Here is an 18091-nt window from a genome sequence, read left to right as displayed (position 1 = left end):
TTGGCTCTCATTAGACCACGTTATTACTTGATACAATATATGGCTGATGGTAACTTTTTGTCAAGGGATGTATGATGCAGACGAACTGGGGAGTACCTGCGTGAAGTTGGCCCCCCCAACTCACGATAAAAAAAAAAAAGGGAGGTGGGGAGAAGTGAGGGGAGGGAGTCAGCGGAAGCGGCAGGTTGGAAGAGCACACAGCCACAAAAAAATACCGGAGGAGATCATCAAAACATTATTTCGACTCACATCCCAATCGGACTATAGCGCGATGTCTTTGACCCAAGAGTCCGTTTTTACTGGAGCGAGGCGGCAAAGTGAGGAACGCCGAGCTACTCTCCCATTTCGGCGTTCTCATCAACGGCGGCTCGCCCGCGGAAAAGCAACACAATAGGGAGCTGTTCAAGAAGTTGGTCAACAGCGTAGCCGTGGTTCGCCAGACGGACGGGGTGAAGTTCGTGGCAGTCAAGAAGCGGTACCAGGACTTTGTGAAAGATGTGCTGCATGGAACTTTGTCCTGTTCAAACTCGACTTTGCAAATTAGTCATTCAGACGTGAAAAATAATAGTGCATCACACGTGAACTTGCAAAGAAGTAAGTCAGACACTACTCTCAAAGTGCTGAACATTTGTAGAGATCAAGTAGGCAGCAGATCTTCAGGAGCTGTGTTTGCCGTAGTAGCAGTCACCTCTCCTTCTAAAGGGAAACCACAATCTACATCCCAACCTCATATTCCAGTTTGCAATGAAGACAAACCCCTGCAAAGTTGGAGAAACCGTCACACCGATGACCAGAAGAAGAGGCAGGGCGACAAAGCCGAGTGCTCCGGGTCGGTACCCCTCGACCCCCTGGTCCACGAGTGGCTGGTGAAGTGCGCCGCCGGGCTGTGGGGGCACGTCCATGCCATGCTCCTGCAGGACGCCCGCCTGGCCCAGAAGAAGGACTTCATATCAGGCTTCACGGCGCTGCACTGGGCCGCCAAGGATGGAAATGGCGAGATGGTCCACAAGCTAATGGACATCGCCCGGAGGAGAGGGGCACATGTTAACATTAACAGCAAAGCTCACGGGGTTACACACCTCTACACATCGCCGCCATACACAACCACACAGAGATCATGCTTCTACTGGTCCAACGTTACGGCGCAAGTGTTGACGAGAGTGACAACGACGGCAAGAAGGCCTGCCACTACCTGGGGGCGGGTGTGTCAGCGGAGGTCAGAGCCCTTGTGGGAGGTGTGCAGCTATCTAAATACTGGAACAAGACGGATGACGTGCATAACCGGGAGCAGCCGAAAGGTCTCAACACTATCAGTAAGCTGTTCCAGCCTCACAGGAAGCAGAAATATGCAACAAGACTCACGATTGATGCATGAAACTCAGCAGTGTTTCTCCTGTTATGCACCCTATACACACATTGGATATCGTTAATCATTTTTTGTATATGGCGGATCGGTGGCGCACTGGGTAGCACGTCCGCCTCACAGTTAGGAGGGTGCGGGTTCGATTCCACCTCCGGCCCTCCATGTGCGGAGTTTGCATGTTCTCCCCGATCCCGCGTGGGTTTTCTCCGGGCACTCCGGTTTCCTCCCACATCCCAAAAACATGCTTGGTAGGCCGATTGATCACTCCAAATTGTCCCTAGGTGTGAGTGCGTGTGCGAATGGTTGTTTGTCTCTGTGTGCCCTGCGATTGGCTGGCAACCGTTTCAGGGTGTCCCCCGCCTACTGCCCGATGACGGCTGGGATAGGCTCCAGCACCCCCGCGACCCCCGTGGGGGCTAAGCGGTTCAGAAAATGGATGGATGGATTTTTTGTATAAAAAAATGAGAAAACCCACACGAGGAGATCATGCAAACTTCACACGGGTGGGCCAGAATCAAACCCGAGACATCTGCACTGTGAGACGAACGTGCTAACCAACGTGCTAACCAGCTTTCTACCATGTTGCCACAAGGTCCATGTTCTTCACTGTTAAAAAAAATGCTAAAATAACCCAAACTGAGTCACAAAGCTGCTGGACACAAAAGGGGCACAGACAATACTGGGTTATTTACAGTATACACTGCAAAAAATGGACAATGAAATTTACTTAACAGTAATATTTACTCAAAATCTCTACTTGTGGAATTTATTCTGAATTTCGGAGTGGGAAAACTTGACTACTTTTTTTCACGTAAATTTTAACCTAGTGCTGCATGGTCTAAAAGTAGCTCACCGTTGAGATGTGTCAATTTTTTGTTGCTATTGCTATTGATTTTTGGTATAGCTATTGTTTTTAAATCATACTTGAATTGGTGTAACAAATGTTTTTACATGATTAGTGGATATGAAAGTTCTGTGACATTTTATGATCTTTACATCATGGAACTGAAATCCTTTGAAAATGCATTTGCATTTTGAGGGGACTTGTATGGGATTGGTTATGCAGATCAGGTCATTTTCTTGGTGGACTTGAGGTTGTCATGGATACAGGAGCATGGGCCCCATTTTCTGGCAAAAGAGTTGCATGGAGCCTCCAGAGTTGTAGATGGGTTCTGGATTAGACACGAATGACATATTTTCATTGAAATTGGTCTCATGATTTGTTCAAGAACAAATGAGATGTTCCAGTCTTGTCATATTATTTATTATTGACAAAGTATTCTGTCTGCATGATGATTCATTATTCACTTAAAAGGGCAAACAATAGCTGTCATTGGTGTAATGTTTTTTTAAATTCAAATTTTAAAAAAATATTTGGTCATTTCATGGCTTTGAAAAGTTAGAGCTTTGTTTTTTATCTATATCTCCCCATTTTCTGTAACGATTGTCCGCATGAGAGTCATAGGTGAGATGCAGCCCATCCCTGCTGACTTTGAGCAAGCTGGCTGCAATGCCAATCACCTGACCGATATAAACACAAATAATGGGGGACTTGGGTGCCCCCCAAAAAATCTGTGAATAATATTCAATAAAAGAATTTGCAGAACTATTTTTACTATACAGTTATTCTTTGCAAAAAGCCCATAAAAATAGCCCTGCTATAAAAACAGATGATAGACAGGGCCACCGGAAGGCTCGCGGCCTTGCCTGATGACGTCATAGACGTGACGATTGATTGGCAACACCTGCACCTGTTGATCAGCGGTGCCACGTTCGTACAGTTGGAGCTTCAGTGCGGCGATTTTGCGTTGACCTTTTGGGCCGGTTCCCCCTGTTTATTTTGGATGAATGAAAAGCAAATGTTGACGTCAGTTGCCCTTCGTTGTTTTCGCGCTGTTCTGTTCCTGCTGCTGGTCAGTAGCAGCCGCCCGCCTTCGTTTCGATGCTCCGTGGTCCGCACGGACTCCTGGAGCGATTTGAGCCAGTACTCCTATGGCACCATTTTCTCCCCGCTGCTCAAAGCTTTGTCCGAGCACGGAGGCTCTAGGTGGCACCAGGCCCCCGTGAAAAAGATCAAACCCGAGCACAAGTACATCAGGTATTTGACGGACACGTCGTTCAAGAAAACGTCCAGAGATCAGAGAAGTTTAGAAGGGAGCGCGCGCTACAACGTCGTCAGGCTGATCAAGCCGCAAGAGCAATGTCTTGCCAAAAGCAATAAAGGTAAGCTCAACTGCGAAGTAGCCACAACACCAGCAGTGACATGGGAGTGTTGAGTGTGGGGGCGACAAATCTGAAGTTAAGGTGCAAATATTTACCAACAAAAATGGTAAAGTACTGGAAAAATCTCATCTGCTGTATAATGTTCTATTTATGCTTAGAGTGCATTATTAGAGTACTATTGCCAACACATGTCATTCAATTAGTGTGGGATGATGATTTTCTCTGTTAATTTGATGCAGATATTTTACACCTGCTTTCATTGACTGAGAAAAGTTGAATTATGTTATTCCGTGCATCTTTTTCCCTTTACTCAATGTATTACAGTCCAATTTCAACTTTCTGAATCACAGTGCATTGTTTTCCCCTTTTTTCCTGCAGAGGGCTTCACACTAGACCTGCCCTACAGTCTTGATCAAGTTAGAGAAAAAGAGCAGCTCACAAAGGCAACGCTGCTGTACAGTTCAGCCCACGTCAACTCTGTGTGCTTCCTGAGCATCAAGGAGCAGGAGCACTCCAACAAATGTCCCCTGTGTCCCGGCATCCACCAGGCTATAAACTTCACAGCCGCCATCGATGCTCCAGGAAGAGGAAACTGGGCGGAAGTTGACGTAACTCCACTGATTCTTCCGCCTTCAAAATTCCCAAAACACAATGTCCACCTTCAAATAGGCGTCATGTGCCTCAAGCAGCAACACGCCGGGCATGAAGGCCCTTTGGAGTTTGCAGTGGGGTCTCCTCCGCTGTTGCTTTATCTCCATGACGACAGCAAAGCGTCACACCAGACGTTGCCGCCCACCGCTGCAAACAGGCTTCACGGGCAGGTGTTTCTCAAAGCCCATCAAGTTCTTCGAACCAAGAGGCGGCGAAGAAGGGCGTCCGCTAAGAGCAAACGAGGCGATAAAAGCCTGGACATCCACTTACCGGAGCTTCTTCCAAGCTCGGAATTCCCAACAAGTTACTGTGCCTTGTATGATTTCAGAGTGCGCTTTAGCCAGCTCAAACTGGATCACTGGATCGTTTTCCCGCCCAAATATAACCCGAGGTATTGTCGAGGCATCTGCCCGCGGACAGTTGGCTTCATCTATGGGTCGCCCGTCCACACCATGGTACAAAACATCATATATGAGAAGCTTGACTCCTCTGTGCCGAGGCCGTCGTGCATTCCATCCCATTACAGCCCCTTGAGCGTCATGATCTTCGAGGAGGATGGCTCGTACGTTTACAAGGAGTTTGAAGACATGGTTGCCACCAGGTGCACCTGCCGCTAAACCAACCAACCTACCAACTGCCAAACCCCTCATTCGCTCCCTTTTTTCGAAATATGACCGTAAACCTTTGGCGCGTTATTCAAATAGAAGATGTTCTGACCAGGCTCTGTGATTTCATCATGGTTAAAATCGTTGTGCATACAAAATATTTGTTCTGGAGCAGGTGTGTTTCCTTAAGCAATGTATTTTAACATTGGGAAAGTCAGTTAAACAATATTTATTTATTTTTTTTCTTGATGCCTTATTAGAAAGGATACAAATTCATCCTGTGTTTCACCTCTCCAATAGGGCACTGATATGAAACACTGAAAAAAACAAAGTGCAGTTCAGTATATAATTTTGTTTTTGTTTTTTTTTTAACCTTAGATTTTGTTAACTTATTTTGTGTCTGTTTTTGTTTAATTTAACACAGTAAGTATTAATTCGCCCTGTTCTGGACCAAAAATAAAAGAAATCTGTCACAAAATCTTATCAAACCTTTTACATATTTTATTCCTGAGCATTCCAGACAAGTCGTCTTGAGTGGCGGCTGTCTTCAAATTTTCCAGAATGAAAGCTGTCAAGGTGCCCGCATGTATTTATTACTTCTGGTCACTAAGTGACTACATACCTATGAATTTGTACTGGCTTCATGTGACTACATGCATGCCATGTGTATTTATGCAAATGATGTGAATTCACTGTGTGTCTGTGTTCAGCTTCTGCATATTCAAACTGATATTGACATTCTCTGAAGAGTTGGAAAAATAAATAACAGCATGCATACATTTGGTATTTTCTTTCGTTTCAATAAAAATATGGGACTATCAATATCTTATTTACACTTAAAAGCAATATATTTTTAAAAAAAAATGTAATGTACACTCAGTGATCTGTCCATCGCTAAGTGTGTAGTGTTGGATTTTTGGTCCACAATTTGGGAAGCGCGCTATCCGCGCCTGACGGCAAAAGCCATAGCCAATCACCTGTTATCCAATTTACTCACTGCGTGCTTGTTTTATTTCTTCAGTTTTAGGAAAAGGCTAAGACACTGAAACCAAATTTAGACTTACACCGGTTGGTTGAGTTCAATCACAATTCTTAAGAAAGCTCTGTTTTCAGGAAAATAAAATACAGCGCTGGGCCTTTCGTGCGACCATGCTCAAGAGCAGAAAGTCTCCATTCAGAAAAGGCAACGTTCAAGGTTCTTTGGTCAGCTTATATTCAGTTGCACATGCCAGTGTGGGCCGAGTTTGATGGGTGATGAGTCAGGGGGTGTGGCAAGTTCACAGGAGAGTTTGATTCCATGGGAGTGGGTGCTGGTTCGGTGAGAGCTGGTTCCGTGGGGGTGAGTGCTGATTAAGGGCGATTCGGTGTGTGTGGGGGCTGTTGTTTTCCATCCCGTCTTTTGGCCTTGGCGATCACCTTTGGTTGGGTTCTTGGTTGTTTTCTCCAAGTGTCCTTCCTGTAACCATTCTTGCACATACATCCACTTCGTTCACTGTCGCACACCGCCCATTCATCATTCTTTCAATTTTGTCATTTTGTACGGAATTATGTGAGCTTTTGGCTGTGACATCATCAATTTATTAATGTTCCCTGACTATGCAAAGTTTGTACTCACCACTTACCATGTTTTTGTTTGTTTGTTCTTTTGATACTCCATGTACTTGCTTACGTCATCATATTCTTAGTTTAATCATGCTTCCAACCATATCTTTTCTTTGTTAGGCAAAATATTTCACTCTGTCCAGAACGTTCAGTAGTAATCGAAAACTGGCGTCTAGCATTACTTAAAACATAAGATATAATCAAGTACTGAACATTTTTAGATGACTTTGGCAGTGTCCGTGATTTAGAAAATCATCAGGCATACATTAAACAGTTCCTTAAGGGTCATTAAGCTATTCAGGCAATATATCAAAAAACATTTATTTCAAAGTGCTCAGAAATACATATCAGATCACAAAGTTATAAAAACCTTTGTCATTACCCCCTATCAAAAATGTCTAGTTATGTCTTCTTTATTGATTTCGTGTGTAGGTATAATTATATGCTTAAAATGTTTCTTTTATTGATTTAATATGTGAATATACTTGCCTGCTTATGTACTTTATTCAATGAGGTTTGAGCATATCTGTTTTTGTAGCGAGGCAGGACTTTTTGTATTTCGACACCATTCCTTCACTAGCATTCCCTTTCTTCATTGTCAGGCAGGGGACAAGGCGAAGGACTCGGATGCAGAGTCGTTTCTTTCTTGGATTTATTCCAGCAAGCACACTGATCAAAAGTACAAAGCAAAACGCCTCTTGCGAGGGAAAACGCGTGGCAAAAAGTACAAACAGAAGGCGTCGCACTGAGGCGAGATAAAAGGCTAAAAGTACAAATCAAAACGCCTCTTACGAGGGAAAACACGCGGCAAAAAGTACAAACAAAAGGCGTCGCACTGAGGCGAGACAAAAGGGCTATGGGGATCCAGGCACAAACAAAAGTGTCGCTCGGTGGCGAGACAAAGAGGAGGGGTCTTACTGAGAACTCGGACATCAAGGAATCGCTGGTGGTCGGGACGAGGCAAGACACACTGGCACAGGACAAGGGGAAGACACGGACTAAATACACACAAAAGGGCGTGGACACAGGTGCTGACCATTATTGTCAATTACACAGGTGCACACAATCGGGATCAGGGAAGACAAGACAACCAACACCGAGGAAGGAAACACAAACTGAAACGGAAGGGACGACAAAATAAAACCGGAAGTAAAATTACGACATCGACGAGACAGAAACCCGGAAAAATAAACGCGACCGCATGACAGAACCCCCCCCCCTAGGGCCGGATCCCAGACGGCCCAGGAGCCCCAGGGTGAGCCGCATAAAAGTCCTCAAAAAGTCCCGGGTCCAAAATATATCTAGGCGGCACCCATTGCCGCTCCTCCGGCCCATAACCCTCCCAGTCCACCAGGTACTGCCAGCCCCGGCCTCTTCTGCGCACATCCAATAGTTCTTTAACGGTGTAGGCCGTCCCACCTCCCACAGTCCGCGGAGGGGGCGCAGGATCTGGCACCAACGGACTGTCCACCACCGGCTTGACCTTCCCAACGTGAAAGGTGGGGTGGACTGCAAGGGACCTGGGCAAGCGGAGACGCACCGCGGCCGGGTGCACGACCTTGGCGATGGGGAACGGACCCACGAAGCGAGGCGCCAGTTTCCTGGAGTCCCCCCGGTGGGGAAGATCCTTGGCGGATAGCCAGACACGTTGACCTCGCTGGTACACGGGCGCCGGACGTCTCCTCCGGTCAGCCATCTGCTTGACCCGGTCCCCCTGTCGGACCAGCGTGGCCCGAGCCGCCGACCAGACGCGACGACAGCGGCGCACCAAGACGTGGGCTGAAGACACCGTCACCTCCGGCTCACTGTCAGGGAAGACAGGGGGCTGGTAGCCATACACACACTTGAAGGGGGACATACCTGTAGCCGTGGTGGGCAGGGAGTTGTGGGCATACTCCACCCAGGAGAGGTTCTTGCTCCACGAGGAGGGGTTCTGGGAGACCAGGCAGCGGAGACTTGTCTCCAACTGCTGGTTAATACGTTCCGTCTGTCCGTTTGCCTCCGGGTGATAGCCTGACGTGAGACTCACGGTTGCCCCTATGAGCCTGCAAAACTCCCGCCAAAACCTGGATACGAATTGGGGCCCTCTATCGGAAACAATGTCTTTCGGGAACCCATGAACCCGGAATATGTGGTCCATCATCACGGTGGCCGTTCGTTTAGCGGACGGGAGCTTGGGCAAGGCGATAAAGTGAGCCATCTTTGAAAATCTGTCCACCACTGTGAGTATGGTGGTTCGCCCATGCGAGGTCGGAAGCCCGGTGACGAAGTCCATGGATATCTCCGCCCATGGGCGCGAAGGAATGGGTAGGGGATGCAGCAACCCCATACGGGCGCCGTGGGAGTTCTTATTCCGGGCGCAGACGGGACAGGCTGCAACGTATTCATTGACGTCTGCCCTCATGGAGGGCCACCAGAATCGCTGCTGGATGACAAACAGCGTTCGGCGCATGCCCGGATGGCAGGAGAGTCTGGAGGTGTGAGCCCAATGGATGACTTGGGATCGTAATTGAGCAGGGACAAATAGTCGGTTCTCAGGGCAACCACTAGGGGGTGGCTTGTTACCATTGGCCCGCTGTACCCGGCCTTCGATAGGCCAGGTCACTGCTCTAACCAGGCAATGAGGAGGCAGGATGGTTTCGGGCTTCTTAATTTCTGGATCCGAGTTGAAAACACGGGAGAGGGCGTCAGGCTTGGTGTTCTTGGTTCCCGGTCTGTAGGACAGAGTGAAGTTAAAACGATTGAAAAAAAGTGACCAGCGGGCTTGGCGTGAATTCAGTCTCTTAGCTGACTTTATGTATTCTAAATTTTTATGGTCTGTCCAGACCAAAAAAGGCTGCTGTGCTCCCTCTAACCAATGTCTCCATTCTTCCAATGCCAGCTTTACTGCCAACAGTTCGCGATCCCCCACATCATAATTCTGTTCGGCGGGCGTCAGCCGTCGAGACAGGAACGCGCACGGATGGAGCTTGTTGTCGCTCTTGGCTCTCTGTGAAAGGATGGCACCTACTCCTTGATTGGAGGCGTCCACCTCCACCACAAACTGCCGCGACGGATCAGGAAGCGTGAGGATGGGAGCGGTGCTGAAGCGGTTCTTTAGCTCCTGGAAGGCCGCCTCCGCCTCCGCCGACCAGTGGAAGGGAACCTTAGGAGACGTGAGCGCGTGCAAGGGAGCCGCTGTGGCACTGAAGCCCTTGATGAACCGCCGATAAAAATTGGCAAAGCCCAGGAATTGCTGCACCTTCCTGCGTGAGTCAGGGGTAGGCCATTCCGTTACCGCGCTTACTTTCGCCGGGTCCATCTCAACCTTACCCGGGGCTACGATGAAGCCGAGAAAAGAAACGGTGCTCTTGTGGAATTCACTTTTCTCGGCCTTTACGTATAGTTGGTGTTCAAGGAGTCGTTGCAACACCGTCTCGACGTGAACCCTATGGGTCTTCAGATCTGGGGAATAAATCAAAATATCGTCCAAATATACGTACACAAACCGGTCCAAACAGTCTCTCAAAACATCGTTTATCATGGCCTGAAACACAGCGGGAGCATTGGTGAGGCCAAATGGCATGACGAGGTATTCAAAATGTCCTCGATGGGTGTTGAACCCTGTCTTCCATTCGTCCCCTTCCCGGATGCGCACCAGATGGTAGGCGTTGCGCAGATCTAACTTTGTGAACACCCGGGCTTGCTGTAATTGGTCGAACACGGTCGACATCAGTGGGAGCGGATACCGATTCTTGATGGTGATCTGATTGAGGGGACTATAATCAATGCAGGGACGTAGGGTGCCGTCCTTCTTGCCCACGAAAAAGAACCCCGCCCCCGCAGGCGACGACGATGGTCGAATCAGTCCTGCTTGGAGGGAGGAGTCTATATATTCATTCAAGGTTTGCTTCTCAGGTCCCGAAAGAGAATAAAGCCTCCCCTTGGGTATAGTTGAACCCGGCAGGAGGTCAATGGCGCAATCATACGGACGGTGGGGAGGCAGAGAGGTAGCCTTGGCCTTGCTGAATACCTCGGCCCATTGGTGGTAACACGCAGGGACCCCGGTTAAGTCTGGGGTTGGCGCGTCTGGAGCAGGAGGCACAGGGCGCGGGTTAGACTTGATACAGGAATCATGACAGTCGGACCCCCATCCCGTTATTTCCCCTGATCCCCAGTCTATAGCGGGGTTGTGGCGTTGAAGCCATGGATACCCGAGAATGAGAGGGTTCATTGGAGAGGTCACGACATGTAGCCGTATGTTCTCCTGGTGGGGACCAATTGACAGCGAGACTGGTTCTGTTATGTGAGTTATCTCAAAGAGTGCCTGTCCATTGAGTGCCTTAGCTTTCACGGGAGTGTTCAGTAGCTCAGTCTTTACCCCCCACCGGCGAGCAAATGCCCAGTCTATCAAGCTTTCGTCTGCTCCCGAGTCTATTAATACTTCGAGTTCTATTTCTCTTCCCAACTGTGTAATCCTGCCCTTGGGGAGCACTCGCCCCGGGGACAGAGCCGCAGAGAAGGCGCTTACCTTCAGGGTCCTCCTCACTGGACAGGAGAGAAGGAGGTGTCCGAGCTCGCCGCAGTAGTAGCATCTTCCCTCTCGGCGCCGCCGTAACTTCTCCTCCTCTGTTAACTTAGCTCTGCCCAACTGCATCGGTTCTGGCTCCTGGCGCTGCCGACCCCCGTACAGCCTGGAGTGGTGAACGTCAGGGCCGGCTACTGGGACGAAGGCGGGGGCGTTGCTGCTTCGGTGCTTCCTCCACTCTTGCAGCCGGTTGTCAGTGCGGATAGCCAGAGCGATGAGGGCGTCGAGGTCGGTGGGAAGGTCTAAGGGGATTAGCTGATCCTGTATGGGTCCAGACAGGCCCCGGAGGAAGATGTCATATAGTGCCGCCGCGTTCCAACCGCACACCGCGGCCAGCGTGCGGAACCGGATGGCGTAGTCTCCGACGGTGTCTTGTCCCTGGACTATCTGACAGAGTTGGCGAGCCTTGTCTCGGTCAGCGGAGATTGGATCGAACACCGTTCGCAGGGCCTGGATGAAAGCGGGGAGAGAGCGACAGGAGGTGGAATCCCTGGCCCATTCCGCGGTGGCCCACGTGCGGGCCCTTCCCGTCAGGTATACCATGTAGGCCACCTTGGAGCGCTCGGTGGGGAAATCTGCTGGGGAACTCTCAAAATGCATCTCGCATTCTGTAATAAAGGCCCGGCTAAGGCCGGGTTCTCCGGAGTAGCGCTCTGGAGGAGCCAGTCTGGCACCGCCAGTCATGGGAGCTATTGCAAGGGGAGTAACGGGGGAAGCAACGGGTGTACTGGAGGTCGCTGCTGGTCCCGCGTTTAAGAGCGAGAGCACTTCCTGCATTTGCTGACCCAGCTTTGCTACTTGGGTGGCGACCGCTCCTCTGAAATCTTCTTGATTCTTAGCGAGTCCTCGGATCTCTTCTCCCAAGTCGCCCACTTCCCTCTGGTGCTGGGCGAGCAGTGAGGCATGGGAGCGCACTGCGGCGCACAGGTGCTCCGACTCTGCCGAGTCCATGTCTGGCCAGTGTGTACTGTCAGGCAGGGGACAAGGCGAAGGACTCGGATGCAGAGTCGTTTCTTTCTTGGATTTATTCCAGCAAGCACACTGATCAAAAGTACAAAGCAAAACGCCTCTTGCGAGGGAAAACGCGTGGCAAAAAGTACAAACAGAAGGCGTCGCACTGAGGCGAGATAAAAGGCTAAAAGTACAAATCAAAACGCCTCTTACGAGGGAAAACACGCGGCAAAAAGTACAAACAAAAGGCGTCGCACTGAGGCGAGACAAAAGGGCTATGGGGATCCAGGCACAAACAAAAGCGTCGCTCGGTGGCGAGACAAAGAGGAGGGGTCTTACTGAGAACTCGGACATCAAGGAATCGCCGGTGGTCGGGACGAGGCAAGACACACTGGCACAGGACAAGGGGAAGACACGGACTAAATACACACAAAAGGGCGTGGACACAGGTGCTGACCATTATTGTCAATTACACAGGTGCACACAATCGGGATCAGGGAAGAAAAGACAACCAACACCGAGGAAGGAAACACAAACTGAAACGGAAGGGACGACAAAATAAAACCGGAAGTAAAATTACGACATCGATGAGACAGAAACCCGGAAAAATAAACGCGACCGCATGACACTTCACGACTCAAACTTTAGACAACTAGAAAAAAATCCGCAGAACTAACTAATCCAAATCAAAAATAGAAATTAAAATGATAATTTATTTAATAAAAAAAGAGTTCAGTATGCGTTCGTAGTACTCATTAAGTGTCATAGTAGGGTTTCAAATTAAAGTCAGCTTTTCAAACTGGGTTTAAGGTTTAAACTAGGGCTCGGGTTTTGTCGTAGGGATTAAAATTTGCCTGAGGTTGTTTCAAACGAGGGCTAGGATTAGGTTAGGGGTTAGGTTTAGGAGTTAGGGGTTAGGGTTTAAAGTGTCGAAACTATTATTAATGAAATGAATCATAGATTCAAAAAAATGCTGCTGAAAAGCTAAATAAAGTTATATTTCAATAGAAAAAAAATCTGTTTTCTGTACGCACAGTGGTGTACCGAAACTGTAGCGAAAACTGTACCATTGCTCTCCCTAGTGTACCACTGCTATCAATCAGAAAAAGTTACTAATTATCACATTTTTCCATGATCAATTGCGATTAATCAAATTTGTTTACTTCTATTTTCTATACAGTTTGTAACAGACGGTTGCGTAAAACCTTGAAAGTAATGTAAAAAAGTATCAGAGCAAACATATTTATCTTCAAAAACGTTAATCCTTGATTTCATTTAAATATGTAAATTATAACTGTTGCTGGTAAATGTTTAATTAAACGAATAAATGTCACAGTAATTACAGAAGCTTGTCAATACCTTAAACATTTGATCCATTTAATTTTGTTGTCTATTTTAGGTCTATGAGTAGACCTAAAATAGACGACAATAAAATATTCCTTCATCCGTCTGCATAATTTTCTTAATTCTTGCCGGTGTTTACGTCTAATAGACGTCTATTAGACGTCAAAATGCTCGCAGGGATAAGTACTGCAGCGATTTTTCGTTTTCAAACCAGTCATTTGCCTCCAAACAGTTAGATGGCAGTAAAACAGTAGCTTTGAGCTCGGCGTAGATAGTCATAAAGGAAGAAGATGGGGACATATTAGCAAAAGACGAGCAGCAGGACGGTAAGCCTCAATGTCATTCCCTTTTTACGAGAGTTTTCCTGCAATTTTTTTCGACGGCAATCTTGAATGACACTCATCAGCGAATTGAAAAGACGTTTCTCTACACGTGGGGCGCTTGCCGTAACGCCATTAAATGACATGGTTCAAGGTCTAATGTTTGTACTTTCGCCAAACCATCGAGGTTGTTCCGTTTCTTAGTCACCACTATCATGATCAATAAGCTATTTCAAATTCTGCTCTTCAGATTACAAGTTTGTATATTGACATTCGCGTCAGGGAACTAGTGTGAATATTTCATTGCAATGTTTATTGAAGGAATGTGATTTCTTTGTAGTTTAGCATAGCATTGGTGCATTAAGAAATGCTATTTACAGTCACTTAGAGGCTTGAATTTGCCTCGTTTGTTTTTTACGCCTTCTGTTCTTGTATTCACATCGAAAACACATCCTCAAATTGTAGCCTTGCTCCTTCACAGTTCTTCGACCTCTTTGGTTGGCATCCGCATCAACATGGGCCGCCACTTTGGAAACTTGGCCAGGGTCAGGCACGTCATCACATACAGTCTGTCACCCTTTGAGCAGAAGGCGTTTGCAAACTATTTCTCCAAGGGAATTCCCAACGTATGGAGAAGGTTCTCATCATCTTTCTTCAGAGTTGCCCCTCGTGAGTATTTGCTTGAATATTCAGTATTTTTAATTATTGTGCTTTAATATTATATATTACTGAATATTTGAAAATCTAATACCATCTGCAATTATACTAAGCGTGCTTTGTTTATGATGGTCATAACTTATATTTTGAGGTAACAGATGGCTCACGAATTTGTAAGACAGACATTTAGAATTGAAAACTGTTTACTAAAACACTAAAATGTTTAACCTAACCATAAAATTTTGTCCGATGAATTTTTGCTATGTGAAAAGCCATTGCAGGTTTATAAAAATGGTCACATGTGTTATGGTATTTATGAACCTTCAATCAACATTGAGCAGCAGCACATACAAATAGGCATATATGTTGAGCTTGCAGTCATTGGGGACCTTATCTGCCTGTTGTTCTTACTTTTACCTTAACTCTGCTGCTTCTGTTACAGTAGTTTTCTCAACTACAGCATTTTTTAATTCATATTTTGCATTTCACCCTTTTCATGTTGTTTCAAGTTGTGTTTCAAAATGTCATCTTAATGCAAAATCTCATTACCGTCATTTTTTATTTTGCTTTTCAGAAATTGCTTGAGGTTAATTTTATAATGTCGTCTGAATACAAAATTTCATTAGCGTCATTTTTTATTTTGCTTTTAAGAATTTTTATTAGGTTCATTTTATTTTGACTTCACTATAACATAATGCAGCATCTTTTGTCAATGGCACAGACAAGATACAAAAGCAAATCTAATACTGCACATCTTGGTGCATCTGTTCAATTGCAGCAATGATCCTCATGTACGTGACCTACACGTGGGGCAACAGTGCTCACAAGCAGAGCAAGAGGAAGAATCCCGCTGACTATGAGAACGAAGAATAAACTTTTGTCAGTCACAAGGTTTCCTCTGTTGTTAATTGCTGCTTCTGTTTCGCCAATAAAGATGAAAAAATATTTGTTGAATTAATTCAGCCTGTTTATTGTGCTCATGGCATAACCTGTATTGGGAGGTATACATTGTGTTTAGACATAAATCTTTATTGATGAAAAGAGAGAAGTTTCATCTTGCAACATGACAAAGGCCCAAGCCACACTGTCAACACAACCAAGGACTTCATCTGGGGGAAAAGCGGAAGGTTCTGTCAATCGTGCACTTACCTGATGTAAGTGACCGGCTCTCCGTTTAAAGGGTAAAATTCGGTACTTTAGCCCCTCTGCAGTAACACAGTCTGTAGGGGAGACTTAATTTAAGCCGCAACCAAGGACTTCATCTGGGGGAAAAGCGGAAGGTTCTGTCAATCGTGCACTTACCTGATGTAAGTGACCGGCTCTCCGTTTAAAGGGTAAAATTCGGTACTTTAGCCCCTCTGCAGTAACACAGTCTGTAGGGGAGACTTAATTTAAGCCGGTACGGAAAGAAGATTCGTTCCGAGTCTAACCGCTGTTCAGGTAACTAATCTATTGTTAGATTAATTCCGTCATTTCCGAACGCCAGTCCCACTGAAATCAAAGAAACCTGAGGGTTGAGTAACTACTTTGTCGAGACCCAGAATCTCGATCGCGGACATTTCAGCGGTTCTTCTTTCCTATAATGATTGGGGCTTTTGTTAACCGCTCGGAATAGATTTAGCTGTCTTTGTTAAGACCGCAGGAACTCGTTTATTTACACTAGCGTGCACCCACACTAGCTGAGCTCAAGTTAACGGTTTCGAACCAGATTCTGACACTCCCTGATGTCAAGGATTAAAGCTGTCTTCAATTAAAAAAAGAACTGAACGGTTTAAAGCGGGGTGTCCAAACTTTTTCAAGGAGGGCCAAATTTGATAAAGTGAAGGGGCCCGGGGGCCAATACTTTTTTCTGACATTTTTTGACTACAGAAATTTCATGCAAATACATACTGTTATGAAACAAATTTCATTGTCCCAATTGTCTTTATTTTGTAAAAGACAAAATAACCAAATATAAACCACTCAGGCAGATGTGAACAACTTTAAAAACACAAATGCTGCCTTTCATTCATATCTGAAGAGTCAGATAACATTGAACAAACTGTATGAAATAATTTAATTTACAAGAGTTTAAAATTGTTTTTGCCTCATGAACATTTTAAACAGGACTTATAAGTAATGCAAAGTTGTCTGTTATTATTAAAACTTAAAACAAGTGAATTTTGCTCTTGTCATTTACAATATTTTTCAGAAAGTCCAGTTCGTGGGTACTATGCCTGCTTGGTCACGTACCCGTTTTTTTTCCCCCATGACGTCATACATTGGCCTCAGATGACCCAAATGCTTCCAGAATAGACTGCACCTGCAACCGGATTCAACCAGATGAGGTGACCATGTTCTCACGGAAGTAACAATTTTCTCAGGGATGCTTCATCCTGTTTCCCACTTCCAAATCTTGTCAACTGTCCGTCAACGTGACATTTGCAAATGTTTTTTCTCTGACTTGTGTTCCGTCAAACAGCATTCTGTTTATGCCTCAACTGGAAAAACGTGACCGAGGTCACGCTCCTGTGTGGGATCTCAGTCTTCCACCACTTAGTATCACCATTAACCCTTTCTGCCTCCTTCTCTTCGCTTACATTTATACATTCGTGTGTAAATGGAACATCAATATTACATACATGTGTGGTGTATTTTTATTTAGGTCTCATGCAATGTATATTTCACTTCTAAGTTTAGAGGTGACCAGATCACGCGCGCATGGGATTTTATGGGGCCGGGGCCAGGAAGGCAGACGTCCTGGCACGAAGACACAGGAATCGGCCATTTGGTTAGAATCAACAAAGCAAGCTGGCGGGGGAGAAGTTGACCAGCTGCCCTCGTGTGCGTGCGCCCGAGTAAGGGGGGGGGGGGGGGGGGGCACGGGGTATAAGACCCAAGGCGGGAGAAGACAGGGGAGCTTCTTTTTTTGGCTAGAGAGAGACACTTCAATTCTGACATCGGTTGAATAAAATCTTTCCCCAATAAGCCGTGTGTCATTGAAGTTTTCCTTCCCTGAGCCAGCCACCTATCCACCGTTTGATCTTGGAGACCAGCAGAACATCGAAGAGAATTCACCACACGTTTGATACTGATTAAAAATCGTGACAATAATAACACATACTTTCACAATAGTTAATTTAACACATAATAATAACTATGATCGTGAATTCGGCGGCTCGGTGGCGCACTGGGTAGCACGTCCGCCTCACAGTTAGGAGGGTGCGGGTTCGATTCCACCTCCGGCCCTCCCTGTGCGGAGTTTGCATGTTCTCCCCGAGCCCGCGTGGGTTTTCTCCGGGCACTCCGGTTTCCTCCCACATCCCAAAAACATGCTTGGTAGGCCGATTGATCACTCCAAATTGTCCCTAGGTGTGAGTGCGAGTGCGAATGGTTGTTTGTCTCTGTGTGCCCTGCGATTGGCTGGCAACCGGTTCAGGGTGTCCCCCGCCTACTGCCCGATGACGGCTGGGATAGGCTCCAGCACGCCCGCGACCCCCGTGGGGACTAAGCGCTTCAGAAAATGGATGGATGGATGGATCGTGAATTCTCCTAGTTAGCAGATTAAAACACTCAAGCATCTTCAAAACGTATTTTGACAAGCTGGTGACCTCTAGGTCAAGCTCAAGCGTGGGATTGCCGTTGTATTCATGTTGTATTCAGCGCATAGTGAACACGGCTGGTAAGATTATTGGTGCTTCACTCCCCTCCCTGAAGGGCATTTATGCCTCCCATCTCGCCCGCAAGGCGGCCACGATTGTGAGTGATGTGAGTCACCCCGCTCACTTATTTCGATCTCTTTGTGTGTCATGGCATGTGAAGAAATTGA

At 46.7% G+C, this 18091-nt stretch overlaps 3 protein-coding genes across 5 annotated transcripts; all 3 read left to right on the top strand.

Annotated features, from left to right (window-relative positions):
* Nucleotides 1-77: 77 nt before the first annotated feature.
* On the top strand, nucleotides 78-2951 carry sowahab (sosondowah ankyrin repeat domain family member Ab). The gene is given in 3 exon segments (XM_049751812.2): nucleotides 78-294; nucleotides 296-1065; nucleotides 1068-2951. Coding segments are annotated over 3 exon segments (1101 nt in total). The 5' UTR covers nucleotides 78-271; the 3' UTR covers nucleotides 1376-2951.
* Nucleotides 2952-3017: 66 nt separating this feature from the next.
* On the top strand, nucleotides 3018-5619 carry gdf9 (growth differentiation factor 9). Its single transcript, XM_049733843.1, has 2 exons — nucleotides 3018-3586; nucleotides 3965-5619. Exons 1-2 carry the CDS (start codon nucleotides 3034-3036, stop codon nucleotides 4852-4854), a joined length of 1443 nt encoding a protein of 480 aa, XP_049589800.1. The 5' UTR covers nucleotides 3018-3033; the 3' UTR covers nucleotides 4855-5619.
* Nucleotides 5620-12269: 6650 nt separating this feature from the next.
* On the top strand, nucleotides 12270-15241 carry uqcrq (ubiquinol-cytochrome c reductase, complex III subunit VII). Of its 3 annotated transcripts, none has more exons than XM_049747353.2 (3): nucleotides 12270-12411; nucleotides 14108-14295; nucleotides 15062-15241. In XM_049747353.2, the coding sequence occupies exons 2-3, from the start codon at nucleotides 14142-14144 to the stop codon at nucleotides 15154-15156; spliced, it is 249 nt and encodes an 82-aa protein (XP_049603310.1). In that variant the 5' UTR covers nucleotides 12270-12411; nucleotides 14108-14141; the 3' UTR covers nucleotides 15157-15241. The 3 variants fall into 3 exon arrangements, with proteins under 3 accessions (XP_049603310.1, XP_049603298.1, XP_049603317.1); XM_049747341.1 differs by lacking the exon at nucleotides 12270-12411 and adding an exon at nucleotides 13474-13632; XM_049747360.2 differs by lacking the exon at nucleotides 12270-12411 and adding an exon at nucleotides 13648-13780.
* Nucleotides 15242-18091: the final 2850 nt, after the last annotated feature.

This window comes from Syngnathus scovelli, chromosome 1 (assembly GCF_024217435.2).
Source record: "Syngnathus scovelli strain Florida chromosome 1, RoL_Ssco_1.2, whole genome shotgun sequence".
Classification (NCBI taxonomy): Eukaryota; Metazoa; Chordata; class Actinopteri; order Syngnathiformes; family Syngnathidae; genus Syngnathus; species Syngnathus scovelli.
The sequence above is the reverse complement of the archived record's forward strand: the minus strand, read 5'-3'. Positions and strand labels throughout refer to the sequence as shown.